Source organism: Alexandromys fortis, unplaced genomic scaffold (assembly GCF_014885135.2).
Source record: "Alexandromys fortis isolate MF-2015 unplaced genomic scaffold, M_Fortis_MF-2015_v1.1 scaffold_77, whole genome shotgun sequence".
NCBI classification, from domain to species: domain Eukaryota; kingdom Metazoa; phylum Chordata; class Mammalia; order Rodentia; family Cricetidae; genus Alexandromys; species Alexandromys fortis.
In genome coordinates this window covers 1,073,621-1,094,852 of record NW_026067967.1, presented here as the reverse complement: position 1 = coordinate 1,094,852, position 21,232 = coordinate 1,073,621, and the positions used below count along the sequence as shown (strand labels likewise).

Genomic DNA, 21,232 nt, shown 5'->3' with positions numbered 1-21,232 from the left:
ACAGGCAAAAAAAATAAATAAAATAAAATAAAGCACCAATATCAAACTTGCAACTCAGAGTTTCCAATTTCTTGACTACCTAAAGTCACCATTATTTTCATTCTCCAGAAGCTATGAACCTTTTGCTTCTTTGTTTGCTTTGGACCTCAAAGTTGATCTTGTGATACTGCATTTAAACTAGAAAAAAATATTTTTAGGGACTTGATATAGGAATAACTTTTGCCCATAATTTAAATTTTGCTACTGGAAGTATTGCCATTAGAATAAAGTATGAAACCATCTCCAACACAGTGCTCCATTGAAAATGAAGTAGAAACTTCCATTTCCAAATACTGGCAGCCTTAGGACAGGCTTCACCTTTGACATACAGGGAGTGTAGATAGAACTTTGCCATCATTCCTTCATCCAGTGTCATTGTGAAATCATGCCAAATCTGTCCACTGACTTCTTCAAGCCCTAGATGTACAGACTTATTTTCAAATTCTAGGAGAAAAAAAAAGCCTCTATACCCATATAATTGTACCAAAGAATTTTTCAGATGCTATGGTATTTTTCCATGATAATTTTTATAGTCATTGTAAATAAAATGATTACAAAAATAGCTATGACATCATTCTTCACTGCTTTAAGTTTCAAGGAATGAATGGTTTTTTTAAAAAAAAAATGAACCTTCAACAATAATAGGTCCCTTCCGTCCTATATAAGGAAAACCATAATTAGTACTTCCAAGGCAACTGGCAAGCAGAATCCGGGAATGAAAGAAAATGGTTCACTTTAAAATATTCTGAAAGGAAAAAAAAAAACTGACCCTGAGATAGAAACAATAAACAAACAAAAAAGTACTGAACCTGCCCAAAGCAGCAATCATTTTACTTCAGTCCCCTAAATATCTGTTCCTGCTTCTCCTGTCCCTCTGTCCAGCCCCTACTAATAATGTCCCTTTCCCCTGCTGCCCCACTCCTCTCCCCCAAAAGGAAGTGCACATGATTCAGACTGTGACTTACCAGCTGCAGCACACTGCATAGTTTTCTCTAAATATGCCATTCTTTCTGAAGCTGTTTACCCTGTTTCCTTCTTTCATTCCTTAGGAAAAAACCTCCCCAGTGTTGATCCACTCAGAGTGTTTTAAACTCACTGGCCCCAAAAAGAAACTCCACATTGGGCTATGGTTCAATCAAAGGGCTTGCTTAGCAAATTCTTGAGAATGGTTAACGGATAAAAATGAGTTTATATTAAACTCTATCAATTTTCTTGGACTTTTGTCGCCTCATATCCACAGTTCTCCAGGACTCCAATCTCTTCCCCTAGGTGAGACTACAGCCTTGCGAGGGTGAGCATCACAGTCATATTAACACCACCTTTGGCTTCACAACGATGAGGACCGCATGGTGGCCCTCTCCGGATTCATACACTAGAGAGTGTGCATTTCCTGTGAGAAAGTTCTTATGTTTCAGAATTTAAATCTGAAATGTCATCTTTGTTTGGAACCCCAGAATCTCACAGAAAAGCAACTGTGTGACGTGTTATTTCACTTCTGACAGGGACTCCTAAGGGTGAAGAATTTAATACCACACCAATGACTCCTGCCAGATTCTAATTGTATTTGTATATTTTTCTCATTATGTCAAAAATTATTTTCTATAATTTTCTCCCTTTATTCATAGTCCTGCCCCATAGAAATGGCAAGGATTAGTCCCTCTTTCATATATCTCTACATGTATTGCCATTTCTTCCCTGCCCAGTCTTTTAAGTGTTTGACACATTCTTTGCTCATTTTTGAAGTAGATGGTATCACATATTCATTTCTGTTTTTTACAAATAAATTTCACTTAAAATACCTGTGGATTCCTTTCTCTTTTATTCTCCACTTTTAAAGACCTAGGCAGTCTTGTGCCACCTGAGTTTTGTACAAATTATGCTGTAAGGAAGAATTATACTGTCCGCTCTGCAATAGGACTCTAGTGTCTGAAATGAGCAGATCTATCCAGCCACTCTCATGTTTCAAGATTGCCCATATACTTGGTGGGCATTGTGCTTCTCCATTTAACATTTCTTAATGTCCTTTGCTACAGTTATTAGATCCTTTTGTTTGATTAGTTGAAGGCCACTGAGAGCAGGTGTTTGTGGATGATACTGGGAACTTACTGTTGAAGTCTGAGTGAAGTGATTATTACTCAGTTTTCAATTTCTTGAGACAGATGGTCGAAATTGGCAACATTGAAGTTTTGTTTTTTTTTAATCTTTCATATATTTCCATACACTCTTTCTTCTTAAGCCTTAGCAAGACGCTCCTCAGAGCCAAATATAGTATAGAAATGTGATCCTTTTTACCTTTTCTGCATAATACCAGAGACTTTAAATCTGACATCATTTGTCATTTTTACGGCAGGAGCATTAGTTGTTGGTTGTCAGGCTCCTTGTCATGTTATAATTTAAGGTTTGAAATCTTACACTCTCCCCCTTATAACCTCTACTTGACATTTAAAGGAAAAAAATGTCAGTAAGAGAATTTATACACTTTTGCGGAGAATGAATTCATCTTCCTTCCTTAAAAGGGAAGTAGTAATCGGAAGGGTGATGAAGACATTGGAGTCAAGTGGGAAAACACTGGAGTCAAACTTTGAAGAACTATGTGTCAGTCACAAGTAGACCCACTAATTCTACCAGATCACTTTAGGCAAACCAGGTGCATCTGTGGTCATTGTTTTGGTCTCTTTACCATAGTATCAGTGCCTTAGATTAGCATTTCCCAGTGTGTGCTTTTCAATACTAGTCTTGTTCTTTTGTTGTTTGAAAGAAATCTAAAGCCCTACTAGGTTTGGAGATTCTGAAACTTGTATGTGACCCCATTGCGGCTCCTCAATGAACATATAAAAAGGATGCTGAAACAGAACAAAAGAACATATAAAATGATATTATGAACATGTGAAAATCAACATACAAAAAGCATATTAAAGATCTGTGAAATACTTTAATCAAGAGATGTTTTTATCTACTGTAGCAAGGAGGCCGCCTGTTGGTTCCCAGCCGCTTAGCCACGAAATAATCACACAGAAGCTGTATTATTTAAATCACTGCTTGGCTCATTAGCATTAATGTTTTATTGGATAACACTTACATCTTAATTTAACCCATCTTCATTAATCTGTGCATCACCAGGAGGTCATGGCCTACCAGCAAAGTTTCAGCACTTCTATCTCTGGAGGCAACTCTATGACTTCTCTCTGACTCCGCCCTTTTTTCCTCCCAGCATACAGCCTAGCTTTCCCTGCCTAGTTCTGTTCTTCCCTGCCATAGGCTCAAAGCAGTTCTTTATTCATTAACCAATAAAAACAACACAAAGACAGAAGAACCTTTCACATCAATTTACTCTATACATTTCAACCTTACTTATCATGAAATACTTTTGTTAAAATATGAAGCTGTGATTTATAAAACAGTCACAGCTAGAGCTCAAGGGAGCACACTCTGGGTTGTGTTATGAGTAAGAGGCCCTTTGTTTTCTTCCTAAGCTGAGGATAAAGAAAATGGGTCTGGAGAATAGGATAAGAAACAACAGTTTTCTGAATAAATATTGGCTGTGAGGACTTAAATTGGTTAACTTTTGGTAGATTTATAAAAACTGCCTGGTTTTATTCAAACAATCAGTAACAAACAGTATCATATCAAAGACAATGAAAATATATCGCCATTATCTGGAGGAGAACAGGACAGTCACAGGTGGTGGGAATCCACCTTAGTAAGCACCACGAACTGTAGGCTTCCACCAGCATGCCACTTCCATGTTTCCACAACTCAGACTCTGCGTAGAAAAACTAGGGCACTCCTCACAGTTGTCCTTGGGGGATAGTCGGGACACGTCCAGGCTCTTCTCAGTTGTTGTTCAGAGAACTGCCAATAGTGTTAAACTAGTACATTGTGAGTTGAGATGCAGGCCTACGGAGTGATGCCCTGAAATTATCCTCTTCATCGGTTTCTTTGATGCCTGAGGTTCTCAGTCCCATTTGTACACTAGAATCTCATGGTTAGCTTTTGAACATGGTGAATACCCAGTCTTCAATCTATCCCAAATAAGCAAATCAGGACCTCTGAGATAAGGGTCATATTCATTTGGGGTTTATTTTCTGAATGATTCTCTCATGAGACCCAAGCAAGAACCAATCTGACTTTGGCCTAACACTACCTGAGTCCTCTCCCCTGATGTCACTGCTTTCCTGAGGGTGGCCCTGGTGCTGGTGGTCATACTGCAGAACAATGCTATCACTGAGTGACCTCCTGTATCCACCTGGAGGGCATCTGAAGTAGCCCAGCCCTCACATTCTATCCTCTGCAGTTAGAAGCACTTTCAAAAGCAAGAAACGTCTGGATAATTATCACTTAGACCCCCTTCTAGTTTATCTCAAAAGCAATAAATTATCAATCAACACAGCCATGTTGGTTTCGTTTCTTTAAGGATTAAATCTTTCCTGTTGATTTCTTTTCATTTTGCTTATACTAAGAGTATTAACTTTGCTTATGTAACTTTCTCTACAGTTAGCATGTGCTATTAAAAAATATCATTCTCACTATTATTTGTAGTCCTGGGGATTTAACCAAGGTGTGTGGATGCTGTGCAACGACTATATCAGTAAGCTATTATATCCTACTTCAGTAGTGTGGTACCTTTCAAAGTTCAAGCACTGATCTATCACTGCTATAGTCCTCACCTCTCCGTTTATTACTTACTAGTTTTATAAAAATTAACTATTGATTTGCTTTCTTGTTTGTTTTGTGGTGATAAGAATTGAGCACAGGGTTTTGAATAGCGAAGGCAAACATTGCACCACTGAGTTATTTGCCAAGGCCTAAAGTTATTGTACTAGCCCTAGTAAAGGACAAGAAGTTGTCTCTCATGCATGTAAATATCTTTAAGTAGCACATCTATATTTAAATTATGATTTATATTGCTATGACAAAACAATGACCAGAATAACCTAGGGAGGAAAGGGTTTATTTCATCTTGCCACTTTTTTGCACCTCCCATGCCACACTCTATCCCAGAGGAAAGTGGAACACGGTGGGAAACTGGAGGCAGGACCAGAAGCAGAGGCTGTGAAGGCGTGTTGTTTACTAGCTTGCTCCTTGTGGCTTTTGCAGACCTACTTCATTACATCATCTCGAACCACAAGCCCAAGGATGCCCATCACCCCCACCTAGCTGGCTAGATCCTGCTGCATTAATTATTTAAGAAAATGCTCCACAAACTTGCCCACAGGCCAGCCTAGCAGGAATACTTTCTCAGTTGAGGTCGCTTCTTGTCAAATGATTCTAGCTTGTATCAAGTTAACAAAAAACTAACCAGGACACTCTGTTCCTATATTCTACATGAGAAATACACATAAATATGATAAATATTAATAAAATTTCTTCTTGTGCCTCATGAATTGCCCCAGCCTTCACATTGCCCTGTACACTTGGTGACTAGCACTAGGGAGGTAGCTTCAATCAATCAAAACACCCCTCCCATGTTCTATTCTTTCTCCTTTTTGTAGAAGGAAGGATTAAGAAACTCATGACTAATGGGGAGGAAAATTCGTCCAGCTGGAGCATTGATTGTGCATTATATGTGCAGCTGACCCAGGATTCTCTTTCTGTTTGACGTTCTCCTCCTTATAGCCTACCTGGCACAAACTGAGCATCCAATGAATGTGCACTGTGGCTTGTATGACCTTCAAGCCGCTTTTTTTTTAACCTCTCTAATTAACACAAATAGAAAACAGGAACTCAGCCCAGCCTCCCCACTCTTACAATAAAACATGGACTTTTGATCTCTCTGGACATGGCACAATCATTTTTTACAGCATATTTAGCTCGTTTCAACCCTCATTAAGTGCCAGGTACTTGTAACGTTTCACGTGGGAGGATGCAAAAAAAAAAAATATGATTTTGTCATTCCCCTTGAAAATATTAAGGCAGTTAAAGGTAGGAAGAGGTTCTGCAGGAGTAGGCATGGAGCACAGGAGGGGGTGACGGCAGTCCTACCCAGGAAGGAGCTATTTCCAGCAGCAGGCTCAGCGGTAGCTCGATGCCTGCCGATGATTGCTTGGTTTCTGTCTGCGTAGCATTTCCTTTATACAGGGTTTCTGCAAGTTCATGGTATCACACCTTCCTCATCAACACAAACAACCAAATGCACGCAAGCATTATCTTCGTTTGACACCTGGACCTTCTGGTAAAGGTCTTAGGTGATGGAAAATCAGGAAACTAAATCCTAAAGCCAACCTGGTCACTCTTGAAATCACCTGAGAAACGTTTAAGCCTCAATGCTGTGCTTAATTGAGATTCCTCTCAAAAAAAAAGTAATCCCGTCCAAAACACTGCTAGAATTGAGCAGGTCCTCCATTCCTAAAAAACGCACAGCTTTAACCAAGTTTAACTCGTGTTTAGTGTTTCTAGTCTGTTTAAACTGCACATGAGATACAGCCTTCCTTGTCACTCAGTTCACATTGCTCCTGAGATTGCTTTATGTGGGACCTTTTTCCACTATTATTTAAGTTTTTGTTTTGCCCAAGTTAATCTTGTTATAAAAATACTAACACATATTCATTGTTGAAAACACTGAAACAAAGAAAATGCCAATTATCCCAAGATAATTGTATCCATGTATTTCCTGTTTATTAATGCAGAATAAATTTTATCTTCGACAGTTTATTTCAATACACGGTAGAGGGTTTTTTCCCCCCTGAGGTCATGTATTTCATTTTCCTATCAATGATAATACTACATTGGTTTGATCTTCTAAATTTATTTCATGAGCTAATAACCAACTGCTTTGTCTCCTTTTTAAAACTTAGCAATAGAGTTTAGGATTTTTCTCCAGTGTTTCCGAGTCACACATATCCTGTGCTGTCTTTGTAGGTAACCCTCTGTCCCTCATCATTGTCCCTATCCTTTCCCCCAGACATGAATAATCATGCATGCAAATAAAATGTCAGGTATGCAGAGCCTGCGTCACAGAATCCCGTTCATTATTGCCTCTCCTACCCTCCAGTCTTCCACTGTTACACTAGGATGGATGGAGATGCTCACTCACACAAACTTGATTTTCCACAAAACTGGCTAGGCTCCCTCCCTGTGGGTCCCCAGCACCTCCTTCTTCAGCTGCTGTGCCACCATGAATATGATGCTCCGATCCATTCCATCTCCTTACCTCCAGCTTCTCAGTCTTGGGTCTTGGCCTCCATCCTCTTTAGTGTTGCAAGTATGAGGCCAGGTTGCATATATGCCCCCTCCATGGCGGGCTTCCCACAGACAGCATCTCCCTTAAACAGGCATCCCCTCTTCCCCCGAAACCAGGCCAGTTGGTCAGCGTTCACCATGACCGTCAAATACTTGATGCAACATTCAAAGGAAAAACTCAAAAGACAATGAAAAACAATGACAGGAACAGCTAACCAATCAATGCAATGTCTCTTCTCTCTGCACACAATCATCTCCAGCTGTAGGCCCTTTATGCTGAGAGTTTATAGTATAATACACACACATAATTAACCCAAACAAACCACTTTGTGAAAAACAATTTTGATGACTCCAGCACAAAAGACGACTTTTTGGTCCAGGGTTTTTTTTGTTTTTTAAGGACCACACAGAAGCCTCATCAGAAGAGCCCTAAATGAACTCATTAGTTCACAGATGTTTACAGAAAAATAATCAGCAAGAAAACTGTGCCAAGAAATCCAGGTTCCTGGGAAGTGAGGTGGATGATGACAATAAAGAGTAACAAGGTTGTCTTAGCATCGGAAGAGTTGAGAGTTCAACCGCAAGCCTAAGAGATGCCGCTGAAGGGGAAAAGTGGTTCTGGAAAAGGGGGGAAAGGGGGTGCCGCTTCTTGGAGTGAAGTGCTGACAAGAAGGCTCAGGGCCCTAAAGGTGGTGGCAGTGCAGTAAAGGTCAGACACATTTTATGTGAAAAACATGGCAAAATCATGGAAGCCATGGAAAAGTTAAAGTCTGGAATGAGATTCAATGAAGTGGCCACACAGTACAGTGAAGATAAAGCCAGGCAAGGGGGTGACCTGGGTTGGATGACCAGAGGGTCCATGGTAGGACCATTTCAAGAAGCAGCATTTGCCTTGCCTGTAAGTGGGATGGATAAGCCTGTGCTTACAGACCCACTGGTTAAGACAAAATTTGGATATCATATTATTATGGTTGAAGGAAGAAAATAAAAGCACATGAAAGACTGGGGAAAAAAAAGAGTAACAAGGTTAAGAGTCGTCATTAAGTATTTTAGTGTACGGCCACTTTCCATAGACCAGTATAGACTACAAAAGCCCTTTGAGGCAGTGACTGCTGCCATTCCTGTTTTATAGAGTACAAAATGAAGCTTAGAAGGTTAAAGAGGTTTTCCAAAGTAAAGAAAGGTAACCTCCAAGACAAAGAGCTCATATCTTAGACCATGTGAAAGAAAACCCGGTGACTGTGTGTGAGTGTGTGTATGTGTGTGTGTCTGTGAATGTGTCTGTCTGTCTGTCTGTATCTGGGTGTATCTGGCTGGGTGTGTGTCTGTATGTGTAGCTGTGTGTCTGTCTGTCTGTTTCTGCTTGTGTATGTCTGTGTGTGTAGCTGTGTGTCTGTCTGTCTGTGTCTGTGTGTGAGTCTGTGTGTATGAGTGTGTATGTGTGTGCATGTGTGAGTGTATGAGAGAGAGAGAGAGAGAGAGAGAGAGAGAGAGAGAGAGAGAGAGAGAGAGAGAGAGAGAGAGAGAGAGAGAGAGAGAGAGAGAGAATGTGTTCAGGCATGCTCATGCAGTGGCAAGCGTGTGGACACCAAAACTTCCAGGAAATGTTCCTTGTCTTTTCACCTTGTTTGAGATGGGATCTCTTTACCCCTGTGTAAGCCATTCTAGCTGGTCCCCAAACATCTGGAGAGTCTCCTGTGTCTGTCCCCATCTGCCTATAGTACCTCCTGGGATTTCAGAGGCTTGAACTACTACTATGTCTAGTTTGACTAGTTTGACCTGAGTTCTAGAGATGCAGACTCAGGTTAACCAGGCTCTCATGGCAAACACGTTTACCCCACCCCCACCCCAGGAGCCATCTCCCAGCCTCAAATGCATGTCCTCTTCCTATGGCTGTGCTCTATTGCCAATGATAAACTACCTGCTCCGGGACCAAAATTCATGTTGGTCAGTCACCAAATAAAACAATCAACCAAGATGCCAGTATCTTACGCTAACACTTATCTAACCAATATCCTCTCTTTCACGCTCATCTCCCTACACCTGCCATTGGCTTAATTCTCATTCTTGTCCGAATATTTCCTTGGTTGTATGAAGTATATCTTTACAATCTATTTCCCACTTTAAAGACAGTCGCAGGTGGGATTTAATAGTCATTGACCGTCTTTTTTCCCACTGATAATCAAGCGAGCTGTGTGCTCTCTGCACCCAGGGGAGAAAGACAATAAGCCTTTGTCAAGACAAACATTTGTTGCCCCTTGTCACCTGATCCCGCTGATTCACCGCTCTTGTCATTTTGTGACTCCACAAATCTGTCCTTCTTTTGTTTTCTCAAGATAGATGTTTCTAGAGATGTGATCTCAACATTCAGAGATCCCAAACTGGGCCGCCAAGTGTTTAGAGCAAACATCCATCTCCATACATATTTTCTGCTGCTGTACATGGTCTCTTTCTTTGGTCACAAGTGGGACTGCCTTTAAAGAAACAAGTCACCAAAGCTAAGATTTTCCAAAGGTCAATGGGGTGTAGTAAACCCCCTTCCATTTGCTGTATATACCTTTGATGGCTCAGCCCTTAAGAGGACTTTATGCTCTTGCAGAGTTTTTAGGTTTGTTACCCACAGATCATCTGTAACTCCAGTTCCAGGTGATTCAATACCCTCTTCTGATCTTGCTGGGCACCAGTCATGTATGTGATACACACAAGTATACAAGTATGTCTAAGCCAAACATTCATGCCCTTAAAAAATGAATCTAAATTTATTTAAATATATATATATGTATATATTTTAACTAAATATATTTAAGTATATATAACCACATTCTCCAAATATGTGACAGAGAATATTGAATAAATGTTGGCCCTATTATTTTTATTATTCCTCTGTAATTAATGGTCTGCCATCATCAACTGTGTTCACCATATCTGGATCTTTTACATTCACTCCCTGTCCATGGTTCTGTTCCCTTATTATTCGTTCCACACACTGCACCTTGTTGGAGTGTGGGTTGGTTAGAGCAAAGACCTGGAAGCTGAAGAAGCGGTGGCATTGCCTGTTAGAGGATGACCCCTGGAGTTAAAGCCCTGGCTTTTGATTCTGCCCCTGTCACTTATCAGACACAGTGACATACACTAAAACAATGGAACATCACAATAACCTATTAGATAACTTACATATATTTTATCGTATATTTATCTTGCAGATGATGTAAACATGTTTGCAAGAAGTTAGTGCATATAGAATAGGATAGTGCCTGCATTTGTTTTGGGCTATGTATAGATACTTTATGACTGTGATCATCGGCATTTATAAGAACATAATAGAAAAATGGAGCTGCAGATGTTGCATGATGAAAGTGCAGAGGAGAGAGAATGTGCGTCACAGCCACACACATCTGTAGCTCTGGTTTTCTCAGTGTACATGAACACACACAGCCTCAGTCTCCAGCCTACCCGTAACATGGCTCATCTCTCACCACAGAATCCCCGGGCAGCATGTACGGTCTCCTTGCTAATCACTGCATTCACACCTCAGTTGACAAACAGATGGTCACAAGGTCACCATGCAAGCAGTTTATTACCCCTTATTTGATTTAATAAGAGTGCGAAGGTGGTGAGGCCGATAATTTTATAATTACCTTAATGTATCATTATTCATGAATCATTTTGTTGATTATTTGTTATTCTGTGTAATCTGTAAGTTAAACCTCATTGTACATATGTTTTTGCTTCTATGAGACAAAGTTTTCTCTGTTGTTCAGGATAGCTTATACTTCACTGTGTATCTCAAGCTAAACTTATATTATACTTTTTGAACATGTATTTCAATTTCTCCTTTGATAATATCTTTCTGGTTCCAATACAGTAAAAATCAATAATTAGTGCACACATCCAGTGTGGTAGTGTTCTTGCTATGAAGTTATAATAACACTTGATAGAGGCCTGTCCTTGTAAAGATCAAGACTGCATTGCTGGTGATATTTACAGAAATGTGACACATTTGAATATACTCTTCTCTTGGGGGAAAAAATAGACTCATAGCTGAGAGTATAACGAGTAACCAAGAGTATGCATAGCATATACAAGATCTTGGGTTCAGTTCTCAGCCCTATGGGGAGGGGGGACTTACTGAGTGCTGACATGAGTTTCTGGGGGCACTTTCAGAACAGATATTAATAATTGTAACAAAGCTATTATAGTGGAATCTAACAAGTGATGTATATGAGTTATACTAAAACCATCCAAGCTGGATAAGCCCAGATAATTATCTGTCACAATATTATTTACAGTAACAACATATTGAGAGCAAGAGCAAACTAAATGGGTTCTAGCATGATAATTTAAGTCACTGTTACAGCCATGCAAAGCAGTGGAAACAGAAGCCTTGTTGCTTAATTATGTTAATGCGGAAGTCACTCTAGGCGTTTAAAACAGATTCCAAAATAATGGGTCCAAAATGGTTACACTGACTTAAAGAAGTATATTAAAGGAGGAAGCTTGTGAATTATTTTTATCTTTTTTGGTGTTTTTGACTTCTTTAATTATTGTTCAGTGCTTCCTGTGTTTTTTTTCTTCACTGTGTTGTTTTGTGTTTGTTCTTTTTTTGCAGTGCTGGGAGCTGATCCAAGGCCCTCACATATTCTCAGTAATCATTAATTATACCACTAATATGCATACCCAGCCATATATATACCAAATATTTTTAAAGCTCATTCATTATTTTTTTTCTGGAAATCTTGTTCTGTTTGCCATTAAATCACTTCCTCAGAGAGTTAGGCAAAGCTGACCCTGTTTTGTAACACTGACGGCTTTACCTAACCAGCTACATTGTGTGTTCTATCAAGAATGCTACACATACCCAACTCATCACTGAAACCTGATATCTTACTGACGCCATAATTCCAAGTTTCACCCTGTCTGCTTGGGTAGTTCTCTTTCACTTCACAGGTTTGACTCACATCTCGATCTTTCTCCCCTTTCAGGTAAACAACTACAGTTTAGAAGAAGTGACCCATGAAGAGGCTGTAGCGATACTGAAGAACACATCCGACGTTGTTTATCTAAAAGTTGGCAAGCCCACCACCATTTACATGACTGATCCTTATGGCCCACCTGACATTACCCACTGTAAGTACTGTGCTCAGGGTCATCTTCTCACAGTCTGCCGGTTATACAGAATAGACCTCCCCAAAGCCGTTTTCACCCCCCGCTTACAATTTCACTCACGTCAAGCTTCTCGAAACACTTCGGGGAAAATATTCTATGTACCATTCCCATGTTGTCTTACAGAACCCCGGCTAGTGTTTTAAAGGTAGGACACCTTGATGGATTGGCAGGTCCTCCAATGGAAAGACAGAGTGATGTGGTTTTACTCTTGCTGACTACAAGAGCATTGGTACAATGCAGAAGATAATTTCTCGGTCCCAGGGAACATGAGTTCTCTCATGCCAGTGTATTCCCTTGTGCTAGTTCGTATCCACGTAGCAGCACAGTGAGAGACAGATGTTGGAAAATAAGCCATAGATAGCTCTACACTTCCTTCTAGGGGAGGGAATTGGGCACTGGGATGATAAAATCGCCATTTATTTTCAGTCGTCATCCTAACTTTCATCTTTAGCTGAACTTGTAAGGCTCTGTAGAATCAAGAAACTAATCAGTCTTTGTCCATAGCAGTGGCTGAGGCAGCACTCCGAGGGTAACAGCTAATGTGAGTCACTCTTCTGGGGACCACACCAAATCCACTGCTACTTAGGATTTGCTCCCACTCCTCTGTCTTCTCGAAATAAATTTAGAAAGACTTTACTTTTGTACAAACCCAGTGGGTGTTTCTGTTAGCCTAAGTTAGCCTGTTGAATTTGAAACTGTGAGTTCCATTGTGAATGTGTGCACTTGGGATGACTTCAGGACCAACTTTTAATTAGTACCATCACCTTAAGTGTTGAATCTTTCTAAGATTTAGATGTTTCTCTTGAGCAAAATTTAAGAGCTAAATAACCTTAGCTCTAAAGGCCCATTACCTTAGCTATTACTTTTTGAAATAATGGTTCTGAAATGTCTTGCCCTCTAACTGGTCTTTTTCCCCCCAAAGGAGGCTCTAAGCTGAGGTAAGCCTTACTTTAGGGTAGGAAAGAGTTTTGACTTTCAAAGACTTGAACTGAATAAATTAGAAAAGTAGAGTAGGTAGGTTTGAGGGTTTATCACTGAACACAAAAGTTTCTAATCGATTAGAGTAATTTAATATGTGCTACATAACTTGTAAAGTAAGATGTGTGGAACCCATCTTACTCTAGAGAACATACAGCCACAGCCTTCAGCAGCATAGCAAAAGGGTAAGCTAACTCACACATGTGACTAGCAACACAATATTTTGGAAATAAGAGGCAATATATACAGTCAGATAAATGAATAGAAATGTTGCTTTGCGACTCAGAGAAGGGATATTTCTGATCTTTGAAAGAACTGGGAGATTTCATATATAGCTGCCTTCAGAAGTACACGTTTGAGCTGGGGTAAGAGGCACAAATAGTAGATACTCCATTCAATAAAACAGTGGTGCAGATGCCAGAAACACTGGTTTTATCAGTTTGATCAAGAAGAGAATGTGTACTATGTCCCAAACAATAGTGACAGTGCAGAACATGAGAAAACAAGATGAAGTTGGATTTCAAGAGTTTATCTTGGCATACAAAACAGATCTGAGGAAAGAAGGGAAGGGAGAGAGCCCCATCAAGAGATGTCAATGAGAAGATAGGTTAGAGGAGAACAGAAGAAAAGTCCTAGACATTCCTGTGATGGAAGTCTAGTATATTTGCAGAGAAGGCTTAGTAGGAGAATGTATTCCTTGGGAGCCTTTTGCTTTTGATAACTGAATATTAATTATGTAAAATGAACACGAGCCCTACAATTAGAAGCTAGCATTTTCACTTCTACAGAAAATTAATCATCGTTCTGAAAATATGTATCAAGTCTCTCCTCCAATTCTTCTCATCACCTAATTGTGCTAACTTGGGCAACAAATATAACTGTTATTACATCTTTCCAAATCTAAAGGTCACCATGGGCTTTATATATGGGAAATGCAAACAGACAGCAACTCACCCCCCTTGGAGAACAGGAAAAAAATCTGGCATGTAGCGAAGCCTTTGTATTTGCAACACATCCTCTGAAGTATAACACACTGAATCACCCAAATCAAAGGTTTGATTCCATTTCTTTCTCTCTCCCCAACTCAGCTTATTCTCCACCGATGGATAATCATCTCCTGTCTGGTAACAATGGCACGTTAGAATACAAAACTTCCCTGCCGCCCATCTCTCCAGGAAGGTACTCACCAATTCCAAAGCACATGCTGGTTGAAGACGACTACACCAGGTCAGAGACACTTCTCACTTAAGTGGGTCGATTATTGTTTTTAGAAAGAAGTAACATTTGTGTACTAGGGCAACTGTTACTTAGTGGCTAGACTAAAGCTTCTAAGTGTTCTTCAGACTCAATGTAGCTTTACTTTCTGTGAGAATCTTCACATAATTGTGTCTGTGTAATGGGATTTCCTGCTAGATACCCACAGATTCTTTGGGAGAAACAGTATTATGTGTGTTTCCATAATAAAGTGATTGACCCAGATTTTTTACTTTTGGTCCCGTGAGTTTTGTGGCCATTCCGTAGAGCGGCTTTCATTATTTGATGAAAGATAGTCACACCAGGTTCAGAAAGAGGGACTAGCTGTCTCTACTGCCCATCTGATTGTGTGAGATCAGAACTGAAACTCTGCTCTTCTGACTCTATTTTTCATGTTCTTACTACCCATGGCAACCCACATGCAACAGAATTTGGGAGTTCCCATGCCCGCCCTCTAATGGAAAAGCAATGGGTAAGAAGAAAGGAGATGAATTTGCTTTTAAGGAGTTCAAAACTAATACATCATATTAACTCCAAGAGGGAGAAGGGCAGGAATCTCAGAATATGTCAATACATTTCTTATACCACAAGTGACAGCATATGGGCACAGGACTCTAGAAAATCAGCTCTGACAATTCACAGAGAAAATTTTAATTCATTTACATTTCCAACAATAAAGAACCCAACAAATACTGAGTGATAAATAAATAAGTAAATTGATGGGTGAAAAAAAAGGTTCATTTTTTGCTTCATATTTTTAAACATGTTGTTCCAAAACTAGTATATGATTAATATACTTGGCAAAGAGGCGCAACGATGGTTATGAAACAAAAATCTCCCAAAGCAAGTTAGTTCTCTTTAAGAATACAGCCCTTGATGAATGGACCACTCTCCAATGGAAGGCCACACAGCCAACAATATATGGGAAGCATAAATTAGCCTTGGTGGGTATAAAAATGAAAAATAATGTATTTTTGGAAAGAAGTCACAAAGTGGATCTGGGAGGAAGTAGGGGAGGGTGAATATGATCAAATCACACTAAATGGAATACTCAATTAAAATTAAGATCTCTCTCAAATTCCTTTCAGAGTGACATACTTTGAGCTAACCAGTATAACAACCTGTAATGAAAATTTCAAACATATACAAATGTATACTTAGATATAACTGGGGGTTAACAATGACTTTTCAAACTAGGTTCATGGTTTATACACTTCTCTGCAATTTGGTTTTTCCTTGATTTTCTAAAACAAAATTTGGCTGTGGTGACACACACTTTTAATTCCAGCACTTAGGAAGCCAATGTAGGCAGATCTCTCTGAGTTGAGGTTAGCCTGGTCTACATAGTGAGCTGCAGGACAGCCAAGGCTACACACAGAAACCCTGTCTCAAAAAAAAAATAGAAAGTGAGATTAAATACAGATATATATATATTTCCACATATATTTGTATACATAACAAATAGAGATGAATTATTTTGGTTTTATATCTTATCTGTCTAATTGAAGTCATTTTTCAGTTTTTACAAAGTAAAGGAGATTTCATGCTGCCAATGTGCTTATTCCTTGGTTTTTCTGTCCCTTGGCATATATTTTTAAATGATTAAGTATTTCCTATTTATTTTGCAATATCAGGTTTGCTGACATAGCTTGTTATATCTTTAGCCAGGGAACAAAACATTTGGAAGCTGAAAACGTACATCTGTGCAAATTTCTTCCGGGGCCGAGATGTCTGAGCTCCGTGTTCGTAATTAAAATGAAAACTATGGCAAAGATAATCCTCGGGGCTCTGTGAAGTATTTTGTAAATACAGACACCTTTAAGCACCGAAGAATGATCTGTTTGCTCTCAGCCTGCCTCTAATATTGAAGCTGATTTTAATTTGAAATGTCATTTTATCTTACTAGGACCCATAATAAATTAACATTTGTTAAAGTCTCTTTAGAATCCTGGCCACTTGCTAGGTGTTTAACACATTCTGCTCATTTAATCCTTCTGAAAACAGAGGGACTGAGTGCTATCACTATTTAGGGATGGAGAAATTAAACTTCGCTCAAAGAGTTTATGGTTGCATAGCTTTTGAATAGGAAAACTTTGTTCGCTGGCAGTTTTAGAATCATAACTAAAATACATTTAGATTTCCTCTTTAGTACCAAAGTGAACATCAGCTTAAACCAACTCTTCTCATCAGAGAAACACATGGCTGGAAAGGGTCTGTGAGTTCTTTTGAGCTATAAAGCCAGGCAGTGCAGGCGAGACCAGGCTCTATCTCTGGCTAACTATGGCCTTGGGTTAATCTCTTAACATCTGCACACTTCCAGTTCCTCCCCTCTGTCAGGGAAGGGCCCTTGAATCTTTCTCAATGGATTGTAGTGATTAAATAAAAATGAGCTCAAGCAACCTAGAACCATGTGCAGTATGAATAAGTAATTGTTAGGTGTTGTCTATATACAGAGCCTATACTTACAGTAATTCATAACCAACTTTAGAGTCATATAGAATGTTCTTGCTGGCAGATGGTCTCTCTATAACATAGTCCTTTTACATATGTATCTCATTTTCTTATTTCTTGTCTCGACTCCTGTTCTGTTCCCATGCAAGATATTCTTGCTAATAACCACAGAAAATCTTAGGAATGGCTGGTGCCTAGCAAAATCTCCACTAAAATTCTATCAACTCATACCCACACTTCTTCCTGCCACTCTGCCAACACCGGTGTGCCCTATCTCATGTTCCCTGGATATTAGCTTTCTATGGGCCAGAAATACTTGCTCAGAGACATATTCAGTATTTTATTCATTATATTAATCCAATATTTTCTACTAGAGTATGGGCACTAAGCATCCAAAAATTAATAAATTGAAGCAAAAAAAAGTACATAAAACAAGGCCTATTCCCTCTGCACTGGTTGGTTTTTCCATAATGGTAACTTTATTGTTTCATAGCCTTGAGGTTATATATTCTGGTATTAAATTTTCCTTCTTTTGTAAAATAATTATAATTAATAGCAGTTATTATGCCCTTACCTAGAATAAGGTGTTGCCAATTCTGTGTTAGCCCATATTCTTTTTAAATGCTGAAGATCTTTCAAATCAAATTTTTAAGGTTTATTTCATTTTTGCTTATATATGTGTGTGTGACATGTGTGTATGCCTTTTGAGAGGCTTCGGAGGGTATAGAATCCCCTGGAACTGGAGCTATAGAAGGTAGTAAAGTCACATGCGTCAGATGCTAGAAACTGAACTCAGCTGCAAGAGCTCTTAACTGCTTAAGCTGTCTCTCCAGCCATGGACTGAATTCCAGAGATAAGGAAAATTCAGTCACAAGTGTTATGGAGTATTATCAAAGGTCCCTAATACCATAGGAGGCATTTAATAAACATTTGTAAATGTTTTTGAGGTTTATATAGACATCATAGGCACAGCCATAGCACCAAACGAAGTTTTAACAAAGAGGTGACCTTGATTCTGAACTTGAGGGTTTGTAGGTATTCACCAGGATGTTGAATTTTTATGAACTTGTGTGTGTGTGTGTGTGTGTGTGTGTGTGTGTGTGTGTGTGTGTGCATAGTCTGTGACCATATGAGAATGTAAAACCCACAAATACTCCATACTCCTGGAAACAAGCATGAAAAATCTCTCCAAAGTGTACTTAGGAGAAGTCCCACAGCTGAAGTGATTGTTTGCTCCCAGTGTGCCAAGTACTGGCTCTCTTTACACCTGTGGTTCCTCCATAATTAAAAATTGTCATCATTGGGGGCTAGAGAGATGGCTCAGTGGTTAAGAGCATTGCCTGCTCTTCCAAAGGTCCTGAGTTCAATTCCCAGCAACCACATGGTGGCTCACAACCATCTGTAAGGAGGTCTGGCGCCCTCTTCTGGCCTTCAGGCATACAGACAGACTATTGTATACGTAATAAATATATAAATATTAAAAAAAATTGTCATCATTTATGCCAAAAAGGTCAGAAATGGAATTCGTAGTAGAGAGATAGCTTGTAAAGATTTAAAGAAGAATATAAAGTAAGTGTGTGTGTGTGTGTGTGTGTGTGTGTGTGTGTGTGTGATTTCTGGGTGATAGTCTAAATGTTTATAAATTTAAAAAAAACTTTTAAAAAGTTAATAAAATGCCTCATGTCATACAGCAAGAATCAAAGTAATAATTCTAATCAACCTGTCTTTAAAGGTCTCTTCCCCCATCTGCACCTGTCATCTCACAGAGATGATTTTACAGCTTGTGGTCTTGGTCCAGTCACTCAATACCACATGACCATTCAAGTCACTTAATCTCTGTAAGTCCTGAATTCCTTCACTGTAGATTTGGAGTAAAGGATCTTTATTCCTTTAAGAAAGTATAAGGTTTTAGTATAATAATAAATTATTAATACTATATTCATTTCAGAAGACTATATGGGTTTGATACTATCTTTGAGTTATATGTTTAAGGACTTCATTATATTTGTCTAAAGTAACGAATTCAGCAATGATGGGAGCTTAGCAAGCAGGAAAGCATTTCTATAGATGTAGAATTCTTCCACAACCTCTAAAATCACATCAAGCTAGAAATATCTTATTATAAATGCCTCATATATTTCTCAGTCTGTTGTAAGGAGTATTACTCTATTTCTCTGGTTTATACTCCCTCTGTTATGGATAGATAGTAAAGATTTTTAAGCAATTTTGACTAAACAATGCTACCATGACTTAGTTTATCTCTTTCTCATTACATTTGTAAATATTTTTCCAAATTATAGAAAGGGTACCTAAATAAAACAGTCTTGGATGAAAATGCCTCCATAGAGACCCTACTGAGACACAGTAGAGTAGTGTTGTAAGGGGATACTTGTTTGTTCCAGGCTGCCCAAAACCAAAATAATCACACAGAAACTGTATTAATAATAACATGCTTGGCCTATTCCGTTTATTCATATTTCTAGCTCACTTTTATCTCTTAAATTAACCCATTTTTATTATTTTAAATTTTATCATGAGGCTCATGGCCTACCGGCAAGGTTCCAGCTGTCAACACCTGTCTTTCCCCTTTCATGGCTACATGGAGTCTCACTGGCTCTGCCTTCTTTCTCCCAACATTCAGTTTAGTTTTCCCCACCTACCTCTATTCTGCCCTGTGCAGGCCAAGACAGTTTCTTTATTAACTAATGGTATTCACAGCATACAGAAGGGAATCCCACATCAGAGTAGATTCAGTGTGACGAAGAAATCTGGTTTTCAGCTGGGTATAATTGCTCACTGTTGTAATCCAAGTACCTGGGGAGATAAGGCACGAGGGTTACCAGTCTGAGGCCAGACTGGGCTACGGTGTAAGACCTTGTCTCAAATAATGAATAAATAAATAAAAATAGAAACAATGGTGCCCATGTGGCTTTTGACTGAGAGTTAGAAGCTGTCAGGTTTGGAAGGGCCGTATATACATGTAACCGCACGGGCCTAGAATGAATGATTTTTTTTTTTTGGCGTTCTCTGGTCCTCTGCTTGTAAGCAGTAGAGCCAAATAGAGAGATGATGTTGTTAAATATGCAACCACAGTACTCCATTCTGTTTCTCGAAGCTGACATTTACTGTTTAGAGAATGAAGGATCTGGAAGAAGAATTCAAACAAGCTGCCATCAATGTAGCATCACCTGTGAACGAGGAAAACGTCACAGGCTACCTCCCACCGCCCATTCCTCCTCCGTGCCGTCACATCTTCCCTCATACTCAGGAGTGGGAGCCATGTTTGTTTACCGTCCTGGTCTGTCTCTTGAGAGTGGCCAAATGAATCCTCGGCACTACACCGAAACAAAAAGAAATGGGTTGCAAAACGAAGCTCTTAACAGGCAATTGCTTAGTTTCCTAATGAATGCAGTGAATGTTGTTAAGGAAATTGGGGAGGTAAAACTGGGCTGTGAGGGATGTGCATCCTATTACTAGCAACTGAATTAACATAACCTTAAAGGCACATACACACCCGAGTCACCGTAGAGGAGGCTTTCACATATTCTGGTGGATTCTAAAGCAAAAGCTGAATAAAATATCTAGAGTTCTCACGTATAGAAACTAAGAACAGCTCTGAATTGTGACTATGAAGTTCACCTGCTTGACTGGTCATCTAAGTACATACCATCCCACTCTCTAAAAGTCCACCTCTACCCTATTTGCCCCCCAAATTACAGAATACAGCTTGTGAGGTATGCTTCTGGCATTTAGCCAAGTTGCTGTTTCTCTTTCATCGACTTAAGCATTCAGTGATTATTCAGTTTCTAAAAGGTATCCCACAGAGTTATTAGAAACAAAATCATAATAGCAAAAACACATTGGGTTACTGTCCTTACGGAATTTTATATAAAATTAAGATAGCTAGAATAAGTTCAGAACTAGTTGAGAACTATAGAGGAAACACAATAGGATCATGTGATAGGCAAGGACTAGGAGAGAGCACCTCGTGAGATAGAATACCTTGAGCGTGCCTCCCTGAGGAGACAGCGATAGTGTTGAGCTGAGAACTTAAGAATGAGGACACGTGGTTATGGAAAGATCAGAGAAAAGATGCTACGAAGAAGAGAAAGAGTGAGGGGGAGGGGAGGATAAGAAGAGGAAGAAGCAGAGGAGAGGGAGGAGG

At 39.3% G+C, this 21,232-nt stretch overlaps 1 protein-coding gene and 1 pseudogene across 7 annotated transcripts in view; both read left to right on the top strand.

The window, feature by feature from the left end:
* Positions 1-21,232, top strand: part of Dlg2 (discs large MAGUK scaffold protein 2) — a 1,620,445-nt gene that overhangs the window by 1,227,480 nt on the left and 371,733 nt on the right. For all 7 annotated transcript variants that reach the window (XM_050154453.1, XM_050154448.1, XM_050154445.1 and 4 more), the window contains 2 exons: positions 12,201-12,345; positions 14,451-14,589. In XM_050154453.1, the coding sequence (XP_050010410.1) occupies positions 12,201-12,345; positions 14,451-14,589 (284 nt within the window). The remainder of the gene's footprint in view (positions 1-12,200; positions 12,346-14,450; positions 14,590-21,232) is intronic.
* On the top strand, positions 7,812-8,223 carry LOC126508934 (peptidyl-prolyl cis-trans isomerase NIMA-interacting 4-like; annotated as a pseudogene).